The sequence below is a fragment of the Myotis lucifugus genome, unplaced genomic scaffold, assembly GCF_000147115.1.
Source record: "Myotis lucifugus unplaced genomic scaffold, Myoluc2.0 scaffold_10, whole genome shotgun sequence".
Taxonomy (NCBI): domain Eukaryota; kingdom Metazoa; phylum Chordata; class Mammalia; order Chiroptera; family Vespertilionidae; genus Myotis; species Myotis lucifugus.
In genome coordinates this window covers 1,198,216-1,211,299 of record NW_005871058.1, presented here as the reverse complement: position 1 = coordinate 1,211,299, position 13,084 = coordinate 1,198,216, and the positions used below count along the sequence as shown (strand labels likewise).

General features: G+C 41.2%; 1 protein-coding gene across 1 annotated transcript in view; it reads right to left on the bottom strand.

Moving 5' to 3' along the window:
- The window catches only part of PAH (phenylalanine hydroxylase), a 52,802-nt gene extending 39,973 nt beyond the window's left edge, over positions 1-12,829 (bottom strand). Inside the window, exons 1-2 of the mRNA XM_006084069.3 lie at positions 12,637-12,829; positions 5,906-6,013 (exon numbers count right to left, since the gene is read on the bottom strand). Coding sequence (XP_006084131.1) covers positions 5,906-6,013; positions 12,637-12,699 — 171 coding nt within the window. The 5' untranslated portion in view covers positions 12,700-12,829. The remainder of the gene's footprint in view (positions 1-5,905; positions 6,014-12,636) is intronic.
- Between the last annotated feature and the right edge of the window lie 255 nt (positions 12,830-13,084).

Below are 13,084 nucleotides of genomic sequence, written 5' to 3'. Positions count from 1 at the left end.
CCTTTTCTTCCCTGTGTCTTCACCCTTTTTGTTAGATTGTTTCTTCCCCACCCTCCCCTCCATGTAGTTGTGTCCAAATTGGAGGAGACCCCTTCCTGGGGAGAGCTGGGGTAGCAGCTTCATCCAGGATCTTCTCAAGGCTTTAGAGAAAAAGGCCTTTCTTTTTCTTACATTCCTCTTCCTATACCTTTTCTTGCCACCAGAGCGATCTGATAAAAAAGGCACCGAGGTCTGTTCCATTCCAGGCCACTGAAAAGCAATCATGTGTGTGCTGCCAATGGGCCACAGCTCTGTCTAAACTAACTTCATAACAGAAGTGGGAAAAGTAAGCTCTCTGTTGCTATTTCTCAAGTGTGTCCAATTCTGAACTGTTCGGCAGCTAAAAACAGTACCCGTTTTCCATTTGAGGCTCTTCCCTTCAATAAACAGGACATCAGACCTGCATGAAATGTTTAGTGCAGCACCATTTGTGTGGACAAACCATGGAAGCCACCTAGGTATCCATTAACAGGAAGTGAATAAATATAACCACACAAAAGAATAGATAGAGGGGAAAGGAATGAGCAAGAACTGTGTGAGCAAATCTCCAAAACAATGCTCACCACCCTCTCCTCAAGAAAGAGAGCTGCAGGAGAGTTACAATGTTATGAAGATTAAAGCTTGCAAAACGATGCCATGCATCACTAATGCTTATCTATATAGAACAAAGTATAAAACATGCATGGGAATCATATGCATAAAATTCCGATTCACAGCTACCTCTCAGGAGGGAGTACAGGAGGAAGGGATACCCAAGGACATTAGTCACTCATACAGTGTTTTATTTCTTAGGCAGGAAGTGAGTTACATGGGTGTTCTTTATATCATTGCCTATATTTGGGGATTTAAATAAAATGAAAATCATCTGGATTCTAAAAACTTTTCTCCACTAGTGGGACTCAAAGTTGTTCTTGTTTTTATTAAAGAAGAAATGTTTCCCGTAAGCATTTTCCTGTTCACAACTGCCCTGGATCTAAGGTCAGGGTGGGGTAAAAGCAACCCTCGTGATTTGCTCTCGATTCTGTCCTGCTCATCAGGCCCAGGGGTCACGGGCAGGCCTCAAAGTCCAAACTGTAGAGTAATAAACATTGCCTGTCTGGATGCCCCCTGCCACCCGGCCTTTGTCCCCAGGAATATGAGGTGGGCAAAGGGCCAAGGATTTGAGGATTTTATGACCAGATCCCCTGTTTATTCTCTTACTTCAAGTCATTTGTTTCTTTGTTTTGGAATTTACTTCCCTCTGCCTCTCCCGGCCCACCCCCCTTCATGTTTCAGCTTAAACATTATGCCTACAAGAAGCCTCCCCTGACCAACTCTATCTCAAGTCTGGGTTAAGGAAGCTTGTGGAACCCCAACCTCTTCCAAGGTCTATAGCGACAGAGAATGTCTGTCTGGCTCATCCCAGTCTCCACAGCACCTATATAGGGTCTGGAAACAGGAGATGCATATATATAAGCTGAATGCATACAGGAGAGAGTATGAACCCACTGAATATCTGATGAGGGGAAATTGTGGGTTGTCTGGGCAGAGGTAGATAGAGTGTAGGAAGTGAATATGACTAACATAGATTGTGCCTTTCCCATTTGTTTCTAAAAAACCAGTCTACTGTGAAAAAGGAGGGGGAAGTCTGAAGCAATGTTTAGCTCCCAGTGTCTAGCACTGGGCAGCTTGCTTCGCCTGAGCCTCTGTGTCTCCATCAATTACATGATGCTAATGGGGCATATCCGTCACTTAAGAGCTCTGCATATCTGCTGATTTGCTTGTTCCCTTCCCTAGGGAATACACAGTGCGGTGATTAGCAGAGGGCTAGTGATGGGGAATGAGGGGAGAGACCGCTTCTGTGCAGCTTCCCCAAGGAGCCTGCTTCTAATTTTATAGCCCATTAACCACTTGCAGTAAAGTCTCGCAGGAGACTTTTTTTTTGTTAAGAAGGTATGGGACATGAAGTAGTAGAGGCTAAAAAAATAGAGAGCTAGGGAAAATGTTTAAAATAAATGCATAAAGAATTGGCAGAACAAGTCCCTGAGGACAATGGGGCATTGGTAGGTTAGCAGGTACAGTTTTTGGTATATTCCTAGTCTTGTGGCCCCAATTCACTAAAACATTTGCTTCTTTGCTCCCATCACCCACCCAGCACATGCAAACACAGCACCTGTGTGTCTCTGTTATAAACATCAAACGCGTTGTGTTGCATTCTGATGTTACTAGCTGAGGTCTACAAAGCCACGGGCCCATTGGCAGGCAACATCATCTCTTCATGGGATGGTGGCTTTGGTGCTAATCATCTAAGGAAAAGATGGGCTCTCAGGAAGGGAATGAAACCTCGCACGCTGGGAGAAGTCTGCCCTCCCCTGCAGACCTCGCTTTTTGTTTGAGGAGCTAGGATGCCTCGTATGTGCTCCTGGTGAATGGGGGCTAAGAAAGCTTCCACCGCATGGAGTACATATTAAGAGCTTAAAGGTTATATCTCAAAAACATTGCATTCAGAATAAAACTACGTAGCAATTCTTACTGAACACTTAATATGTAACTGCTCTGAGGGTTTTAGAGGCATTAATATTTAATCCGCACAACTACCCTTTAAAGCAGACACTATCCTATTCCCAGTTTACAGATAAGGAACTGACGCACAGGAAAATCCAACAGCTCTCCCAAAGCCACAGCACCGTCTCCCAGAGTCCACGCCCTTGACCACTCGACTGAACTGACACAAAGAGGTTGCAGAGCAATGTGCAAAGCATGGGACCTGTCAATATCAATAAAGCTTTTTAAAGGACTGGAAGGAAATATGCTAAACTGATAAAAATGTTGCCTAGGCCAGCCGTTGTGGCTCAGTGGTGTGTCAACCCAGGAACCAAGAAGTCACCAATTCGATTCCTGGTCAGGGCACATGCCCGGGTTGTGGGCTCAATCCCCAGTGCGGGGAGTGCAGGAGGCAGCCAATTGATGATGTTCCTCTCTCATCAATGTTTTTATCTCTCTTTCCCTTCCCCTTTCTCTCTCTCTCTAAAAATCAATAAAAACATATTTTAAAAATATAATAATAATGCTGTGGCCTGGACATTTGCAGGATGGCACGATTGAGGGACTATAGAAAGAACTATAGCTGTATCTTGAATGTTCTCTATTTTTAAAGAACAATATGTCAATTTGTAATTTTGGAAACCATAATCATACATGAGAAAAAATGAAAGTGAATATGTCCATATGCTGACAGTGGTTTCTTGTGGATGGTGGAATTATGAACAAGTATTTTTCTTGTATTTTGACACATTTTTCAATTTGGAAAAAAAGAAAGAAAGAATGCCTGTAACAGATCCTCCTGCCCCCAGAGAATAGGAGGACGGGGCCAGAATATTTGCACATTTGAAAAACTCCATAGATGCTTCAGATGTACAGGGAGAGCTGTATTTAGCAGTTCAGGGAGAGCTTGTGGGCCTCGGAACCTGAGCTCAGCCCCATCTCACCACACTTTAGCTGTGTGGTCGTCTCACAGAATTTCAGTTTCCTCATTCATAAAATGGAGTAATACCTTCTTCACCAAGTTGAATGAGGACCAAATCAAGCCTGGCTTACCACCTAATGTGGTTCCACACCCGCTAGAATGAGATTTTCCTCCTTGCCTTGGCACTTTGAATAATTATAACTTAACTCTGCATTTTGCCAGGCTGGTAAGGAGAAGCAGAAGGTATGCTGGCTTATACAATGTTTAGGGCAGTTTCTGAAATACATCTGGGAAAAAAATCAATACATACTAACAACAACCCTTTTACTAATCACCCAGGACAGTAACCTCTGTGACCTCCTCTGTAAATGGGTCTAATAACATCACTTCTTGACCAGGGCAATTAAAATTTTGGGATAATGCTTTAAAAAGTTCACCCAAATGGTGAGCACACAATGCAATGCACAGACTATGTATTGTGGAATAGCATATTTGAGGCTTATGTAATGTTAGTAACCGATGTCATCCAATGAATTTAATTTGAAAAAGTTTACCCAGAGTACACACACACACACACCCACACTCCTTGAGTACATTTTATCCAGTCTGGGTAATTTAGTTACTTGTGGTTTATTTATTAAGTTGAAAACATCCTATTAATTTACTATTATTTAATTTATTAACTCTATTAACTCTACTGCCTGACCTCTCAAGGGGAAAATGCTGATTTGATTGACTGAATAATACAAGGGCTAAATTATTACAAAGGAGAATTTTACAGATACATTATTTTTATAAACTGTTTGTCATTCAGAAAGTACCCTGCCTCTCTTCTCCAACATTTGAGAATCGACATTTCCCATCCCACCCCTCTTTTTGCATAGCCAAGTTTAATTTTTTAATTAACTATTTTTAGATAAATTCCAGATTGACAGAAAAACTGAGAGAATACTACTGAAAATCCCAACGTACTCTGAACCCAGTTTCCCTATTGTTAACATCTTATATTGGTGGTGAAACATTAATAAACCAATATTAGTGCATTGTCATAAACTAAAGATATTATTACTGCATTTGAATTTCCTTAGTTTATATCTAATGTCTCTTTTCTGTTCTAGGATCCCATTCAGATCACTATATTACATATAGTCAGTATGTCCCTTAAGGTTCCTCTTGGCTATAACAATTTCTCAGGTATTTCTTGTTTTTTATGACCTTGAGTTTTAAGGAGTTATGGATCAGGTATTTTATATATTGTCCCTTAACTAAAATTTGTCAGATGTTTTTCTCATGGTTAGACTGTGGTTATGGGTTTGGGGGAGGAAGACTGCAGAGGCAAAGTGCCATTCTCATCATTATCCATATGACTTGTCACTATTGATTTTGACCTTGATCACCTGGCTGAGCTACTCCTTGTTGGGTTCTCCACAGAAAAGTTACTCTTCCCTCATCTCATATTATTTTCGATGGAAGAAAGTCACTCTGTGCCACCCACACTGAAGAAGGGGGGGGGGTTCTTGTCTCTGAGTAGAATATCTACTTAAATTATTTGGAATTCTTCTCCATGGGAGTTTTGTCTCTTCTCCATTTATTTACGTATTCAATCACCAGATTTCATTTTATTAAAGAACTCAGGGTAAAACTTAATTGGTTCAAAAATATTCCTTCTTAAAATCCAGGGCAAAGAGTAAAAGAAAAGTCTGATTTCCTTTGCTTATATTTAAATTTAATTTCATTCTTAATGAATCACTTAATATATTAAAATTTGGGTGTGTAGAGGATATAAGATGACTAAGCCAAGGTTCCCTGCCTGAAGAAACCATCCTCAGGGCCAGAGAGAAATGTATACCCTGAAGGCAAACAAGTGCTACTGTTAAAAGCAAAAACATTGAGCCCTAACTGGTTTGGCTCAGTGGATAGAGCATCGGCCTGCGGACTGAAAGGTCCCAGGTTCGATTCTGGTCAAGGGCATGTACCTTGGTTGCAGGCACATCCCCAGTAGGGAGTGTGCAGGAGGCAGCTGATCGATGTTTCTCTCTCATCGATGTTTCTAACTCTCTATCTCTCTCCCTTCCTCTCTGTAAAAAAATCAATAAAATATATTTTAAAAATTATTTTAAAAAAGCAAAGACATTGAGAAGATGGTAATTAATTCAAGAAAAGTTTGATAAAAAGAAGTCTAAGGCCAGGGCTGGTTTCCTTGATGTGCCACCAGGATTCTGAATGACTCTGACTATGAATACAGAAACTGAGGCTCAGAGAGAAGAACAACTTAATTAAAGTCACACAGTTGGTTAATGCAAAAGCCTAAGCTGAAAAGCAAGTCTGCCAGATTCTATCCTATGTTCATGCACCCAACTAGAAAATTACACAGAAGTCAGCTACGCCACTATCCCAGGCAGAAAGGAATAATGCTCTTACCTCAAATAAGCGCAAGACTTTGGCCAGTGCGCCAACTTCTTCTTTGAGTGAGAAAATCAGTGATACGGCATCATTTTCATTGGAGTTGTTTTCAATATAGCTTGTTTCCTACAGAATTAAACATACTTGGTTAAAATGTTTTCCATGGCTTAGCAACTCATTTCTGTGAAACCTCCAGGGAGGAGACCATCAGGAACTCTTTTATCTAGTTAAACCTTGGAATATATAGATTCTATAGAGAAGTATATAATGTGGTGGGAGATAAATCAAGGTCAGTGATATTTTCAATAATACTCCTAGGTCAGATTTCAACTTTAGAAGCTTCAGTTATTCACTGGTGTCACCAGTCACCCTGTAGATCCAGTACCTTTTAATGAGCACCAGCCAAGTGCCAGGTAATAGGGCTCAGAGATTCAAAGATGAAGAAACTCAAAATTTGGTTGAATAGACACACAACAAACCAAATAACTAAAAAAAAAAATTAAAAAAATAAATCCTTAGAGCTGGTTCAAAAAGTGTCCCAGGAAAACATTGAAAAATATAGGGTGGAAAGTCCTAAAAACAGAACACACAGAATTTTGATTCTGAAGATGTGGGTTAGGATTCTCTCAGCTGAACTACTTTGGGCAAATCATTTAGCCTTCATAGTTTCTTCATCTGTAAAATTATGCTAATAACAAGCCCTGTCTAAATAGTGTTCAGATGATGAAAAAAGAAAAGATAAAGTAGTTCAAATAGAATATTAAGAGGAGTCTATAAAAATGATGATAATATTTTAAATACATGAGAATGACTTCTTGGCCTTTGGCAACGCTCTCAGGGAAGCATTAACTTGTTCTTGTATACTGGGATCTTCGATATACAACTATAGAAAAAGTTACCAGATACATAAAAGTACACAAATAACCCACTGGAAGGTGGATGTCTTAAACAAAATAGCAAAGCATGTCAAGGATCTAGCACTTTCTACATGCATGTGACAGCAAATTAGGGTGGGATTAGGATTGGCAGTCCAGAAAGTGCTGAAATTTTTTACACTAGTTTTATAATAATATATAAAGTTCCATGTGTGCCCACAAATAAATAGCATGTACCTAAAACTAGGAAAAAATGTACAGAAAATTACTCTCTTATAAGCAGATTGAAGAAATTAGTGGAATGGATGTTACATTATCCCAATGGATAGACCCTGTGTTGGACAGGGTCTATCAATGACTTGGTATAATAAGCCCTGCATAAACACCAATGACCCTTAGGACAAACTTCTTTTAATTCAGAAAATAGATTTCCCCAGAACCTTATCTGAAACAGAGCAAGTGTGATTAGGAGTTTCAAATGAATTAGAAGACTGAACTGTTATATATCTGTATATGGAGCATAATGTAGTCTTTCTTAAAAATTTTTAATCCATCATTTATTAAGATCCTATAATGTCACAGGCATTTGGATGATCTCATTTAATTCTTGTAACAATCTAGGACAAGCATGTCAAACTCACGGTCCTCGGGTCACATGTGGCCCAAACGAATATTTTTGCGGCCCAGCCAATATAACGGTATGTAAGAAACATTTTAATAAAAATTTTGTAACTTAATTTTTACAATATTTTGTTATACATAATTATTAATAACAAACTACAATGTTCTCTAATGACTGATTACTATAATCCTGTTGCATTCATTTCCATTACTCGACTTACGCGCAGGCGCACCATTTCTTCCTACTAATACTAGCAGCATATATTTTAGCAGCTGATTGTCACATCATTAGTCTTGGGCTGACTTGTTTGGTGTGCACAACAGGAAATATTTTACTTTCGGAGAACAAGAAAAATAGGTTTATTTGCATTGCGCTTATTAATTTATGCAGTTATTCAGTTTCTGGTAAGTTAATGTTCCAGAAAAAATATTAATTCTTATTAAAATGTTCTATTATTTTATGTTAACTATTACTCATTTATTTCAGCCCTTTGTATTCAGCATGTCTCTATCGAAATAAACCTATGTTTCTATGAAAATTGAAGCTTTTGTTTTTTTGCGGCCCACATAAATGTAAACCTTGTTTATTTGGCCCGTGTTAGCCTTTGGGTTTGACATGCTTGATCTAGAAGGTAGGTTTATTAATTTCCAAGTGCCTCCTTTTACTGAGGACAAAATTAAGGTTTAGAGAAATTAAGTAATTTACCCATTGTTATGTAACCCAGAATACTATCTATGAATCTGGATTTACAGCAGACTCTATCCCACCTTCTCCCTCCTCTAAGCCCTGCCAAAGATATGCAGATGAGTTTCTGACAGCAGTCTTCTTCCCACCAGAGAACACTGAGCCCTTAGTCTTTTCTGATTTCCTTGAAATGACAAAGGGTGTCCCTGTTTCTAGTTCCCTTGGCAACATTCTCTTATCCTGTTGGCCTCCAAGAAAAGGGACATATTACTGATACATCCCCACAGATGTCACCTCTCAATTCAGACATGTATGTACCGTGCTCAAAATTCCAGCACCACCCCCTTCCCACTCCTGTGCATGTTCAGCCAACCACCAAGACCAATCTGACCTTCTGCAGACATAGCTCTCAGGGCCAGGTCCTTCTTTTGTTCCTACTGCCAGCACTCTAATCCAGCTCTTAGTGATCCTCATAGATCCAACCCAAATAATTTTGCTCATGTCCTTTTCCTACTCAGTTCTTTAGAGCCCCCTGATGGCCAGTGTGATAAAATACTTCCTTCTGAGAGTCAAGGGCCTCCTAAGGCTCACCCACAAGAACCTCCCCATCATCCAACTGGTTTCCTCCTTGCCCTTTCAACTCCTCATTGGGGTAAATCCACTGCACTCCTCTCTCTCCCTCTTTCAAACAGCTCACCCTTCCCCAAAAGCCCTCTTGGGTCTCGCTTCTCTTAGAAACAATCCCTCTTCGTTCTGTGCATTGCTTTGGCTTCTGATGCCCATATGGAACTTGAATTTTGACTCACAGAGCTACACTTGGCTTTGGAGTTCATCTAGTTCAAACCCTCATTTTTCAGATAGAGAAACTATGGGCTAAAGGAAGTGACTCACCTGAGGTCACACAGGTAGTGGTCCCAGGTCAAGAACTCAGGATCCTAATTATCAGTCATTCTATGCAATTAACTCTGCTATGAGCATAAGGTCCATCTTCTAAGACCTAGGTTTCTTACAAAGAGCTCCTCTCTGATCTAATCACCAGTTACTCAATACCACTCCTCACCTGTTCCTGTGCCTCTTTTACTTTCTCCATTCTCCCTACACAATTTCTAAATCAGGGCTTCTCAGTGAGTGTTCCTTGGATCTCCACTCCAAAATTACCTGATGATTCCTTATTCAAATGCAGATCCCTGGGTCCCTCCCAACCCAATCAAATCAGGATATCTTGGGTAGGATCTTAGAATCTGCATTTTCAAAAGCATCGCAGATTGTTACTTAACCATGAAATATTTTAAAATCACTGATAAAAATATACAGCCTATTTTTTAAAAAATTATGACTTTTCTCAAATGTGTCTGCAAATTTACACTTGCCATATGATAAGTCACTACTCTTTAGTGTTAGTAAAATTAATATTGACTGAGTTCCCACTGTGTGCCAGGAGCCATACTTGGTACTTTTCACAGTTAAGAGGCTTCAGCAGCAGCAAATAGCACTATTCTAAGAGTTTACATGTTTCCACAGTAGTCCCATGAAGTAGTTTTGCAAATGAGGAAATAAACTCAGCAAGGTTAAATGGCCTGTCCAAGACACCCAGCTCATAAGTAGCAAAGTCTGGACTTGAACTCGGGGCCAACAACTCCAAAGTTCTTATTCTGCCTCCTAATGGCAGACTCAACTGGGATTACAGCTCCTCTTTTCAAAGCCTGAGAAACTTTAAATGAAAGGAAGCTCACGAAAGTTTGTGAAATGGTGTGGTCTTGGGTAGATACTAATTTCAACATTGCTACATTGACCCAGCATGGGACCTTGGCCAAATTTCTTCCAGAATATGTTTTTATTGGCTCATAATCCAACCCTTATTTGTTTCCAATAGACATGTGAGTTGACTTAGAAACAAAGGTACCTCCAGGATGGGTAAAAGCAGACAAGAGAAGCTCAGAAACTAAGTAGGAAGAAATAGGGCTGGGAGAAAGAACTTTACTAGGAACCAGAAAGAAAAGTATTTTGATCATTGAGCAATACATTTAACAATAGAAATATATTGTGTTGGGTTGTGTCTAACAAATACATTCATTGTATATGGAAAAAAGAACACTTTTCCAAATTACAAGCAATAATACTCTTTGGCAAGGATATTCCAGGGGCATTGCTTTTCATTCTTAGTGCTTTTGAGGGGCCATAGTAAGAGGTGCATAATTGCCTGAGTGGTTAAACACACATGTATCTACCGTGTAAGACAACTGAAAGAAAGATGCAAGCATCCTGCCATGTACACACTATACCTCTATATTCCAGCGTTTCTCTATAGGAGAAAGCAGTGAGGTAGAGGAGCATGCAGGGGAGAGGGAAGGCTCGGAGTCAAATCTGGTTTTGAACACTGGCTTCACCATTCTTAGTTGTGATTTCTGAGTGCCCTTCATCTTCTATTCCATTCCCTGCACTATTTTTCTTCACAGCACTTATCTCTGCAAGAAATTATATGTTCATTTGGTTAACTTTTTTATTGTCTGTCTCCTACAGTACAATGTAAGTTTCTCCAGGATAGAAGCTCTGTTGTGCCTGACACATGGTAGGTGCTCAATAAGTCTTTGTTGGGTGAACGAGTGAGTCAACATCTCTTGCAGAATTGTTCTGCTTGTTGCATGTGTGGAGTGCTTGCCATACCGTATGCCTTCCAACCTTGTGTCAGAATTACGTCCAGTGTATGGTCTTTATCTGAGCTGATAGCTTCACGAAGGCATAAATTGTATCTTTTTCACAGACTGTCAGACTTGGATGAAATCCTTAAGTCTATTCCAGTTCAAACACTCCTCCTCTCCAATTTCACAGTCACAGAACTGGGCCTCTTCCCACCCCAATTACATTGCTTTCCCAATACATAGCTTCACTAACCCAAAGATGAGATCCCAGGTCTCCTGACTTCATGCTCAGCATTGCTCCCTGACAAAGTTATACCAGTCACTATACTTGACTCAGTGATGGTCCCTCCTGCCAATGTTCCAGACACATTTTGTTGAACAATTAAGCCCATTCCAGCTATACACCACTGGCACTTTCCTATGTTTCAGGAACTGTGCTAAGAGCTTTATAGACATTATTTCATTTCATCCTCACACCAACCCTAGGATGTGGGTACTTTTATTCAAATTTTTCAAATGAATAAAGGTGAGGCTCTGCAAAGTTAAATACCCTGCTTTCAATGTGCAGGGGGTACCAGGGCATGTTCTAAACCCTGCTCTTTACCTCTAGTCATTAAGAGTGATTAACTGTGGGTCTCAATCTTATTCTCAGTGCTTTATAAACAAGGCTTTACTCTCCAGGTCGCTGCCTCTAACTTCTTCTCATGATTGTGGAGGTCTGTGGCCAGAAACACAGAAACTAAAGGATGACAAGTCAGGATCTATTCTGGGACCTGTCTGACTCCCACACCATCCCTCTTCAATCCCAAGCTCTCCCGTCTTCCAAGCATCGCATACATTTTCAAAGGAAGTCTTCCGCTCAGAACTCAAAACAAACGTGAGTGAAAAGTTCTACAGCTCCTCTGGTTATCCTAAAACATCAGCCACTCATCCCCTCCCCTCCACCTTCCTGTTCTCTAGATGGTTCTCACTAACCCTGTTGACGAAAGGTGTCTGCAGAGTTAGGTTTGCTCCCTGAGCTGGGCTTTAGTTCTGAACCAGAGAGTCCAGGAGTGTGGTAAGTCATAAAAGAATGCAATTGTCCACCTCAAGAGAAAGGCAGAGAAATCCCAGAGAATCAGACAACACCTTATCCCCAAATCACGTTTAGGGCTCTCCCACATTCCAAGTCCAAGGCTAACTCGTTCACTTTCCTCTCTGTTTAATTTTCTCCTTCCCCAGGTCTGAGTAAGTCTGAGACTTTCTTCATGCCCCATTTTCTCCCAAAGATTAAAAAAAAAAAAAGGATGCAATTTCTCACAATTTTGCCACTTCAATAGATGGCTGTGAGCATTTTATAAACATCACAGAAGAGCAGATGGAGAAGGACCCCATCTCCCATTCCAGACCATTAAGGACCAGCCCCTTCAATGTACAGAAGAAGAAGCAGGCAACAGAAAGGGAGGGTGACCTGTCTAAAGACACACAGCTAGCCCTAACCGGTTTGGCTCAGTGGATAGAGCCTCGGCCTGCGGACCAAGAGGTCCTAGGTTCGATTCAGGTCAAGGGCATGTACCTTGGTAGTGGGCACATCCCCAGTAGGAGGTGTGCAGGAGGCAGCTGATCGATGTTTCTCTCTCATCGATGTTTCTAACTCTCTATCCTCTCCCTTCCTCTCTGTAAAAAATCAATAAAATATATTAAAATAAATAAAGACACACAGCTAGTTGGTGGCTACTAAAAGCCAGATCCCTAACTCCTAAAGTAGTGCTCTTTCCCCCTGAAAGCCACGCAGGGCTGATGTCCTGCCCGGGAAACAATTGTTGAGGACCTATGTTATCTGATGACTTCCTGGACAATTTCATCATCTTCAAATGGAAACAGACATGGCGGTGAGCTTATGGAAATAGGAGACACCAGCATCCCCCTCCCTGCGCGGCTGAGGCTCACCTGGCCAAAGTCTGAGAGTTTCCTGGTCAGGCCTCTTCGGTTCTCCAGGACCACAGCTGACATGCTGGCTCCGGCAAGTGAGGTCTCTGGCTCTAGGCTGTCAGTCACAGGCAGGTTTGTCAGCAACACGTGGTGCTGAGGTTTTTAACCTGACATCAGGGAGAAGAGGGCGGTTTGCAAAGGTGTCTCCTGCAGCGCTCCAGCCTGAGTACCGCCCCCGGGGGGTGTGTTCTGACGCAGAGAGCTCCAGGGCTGGAGGGTGTGAGGAGGCCAGACTTGGCTGCCTGCCCTGGGTGGAGGAACCTGCCTGGGAGGAGCGCAGGGCCACATGTGAGCTGGTGATTAGTCAGATTTGGCTTTTCCAGGTCTCTCAGAAGCAAGGGGAGCAGGTTCTCTGCATTGGAGTAAGCCTGTGACCACTGATGATTCTAATGATACAATTTTAAGA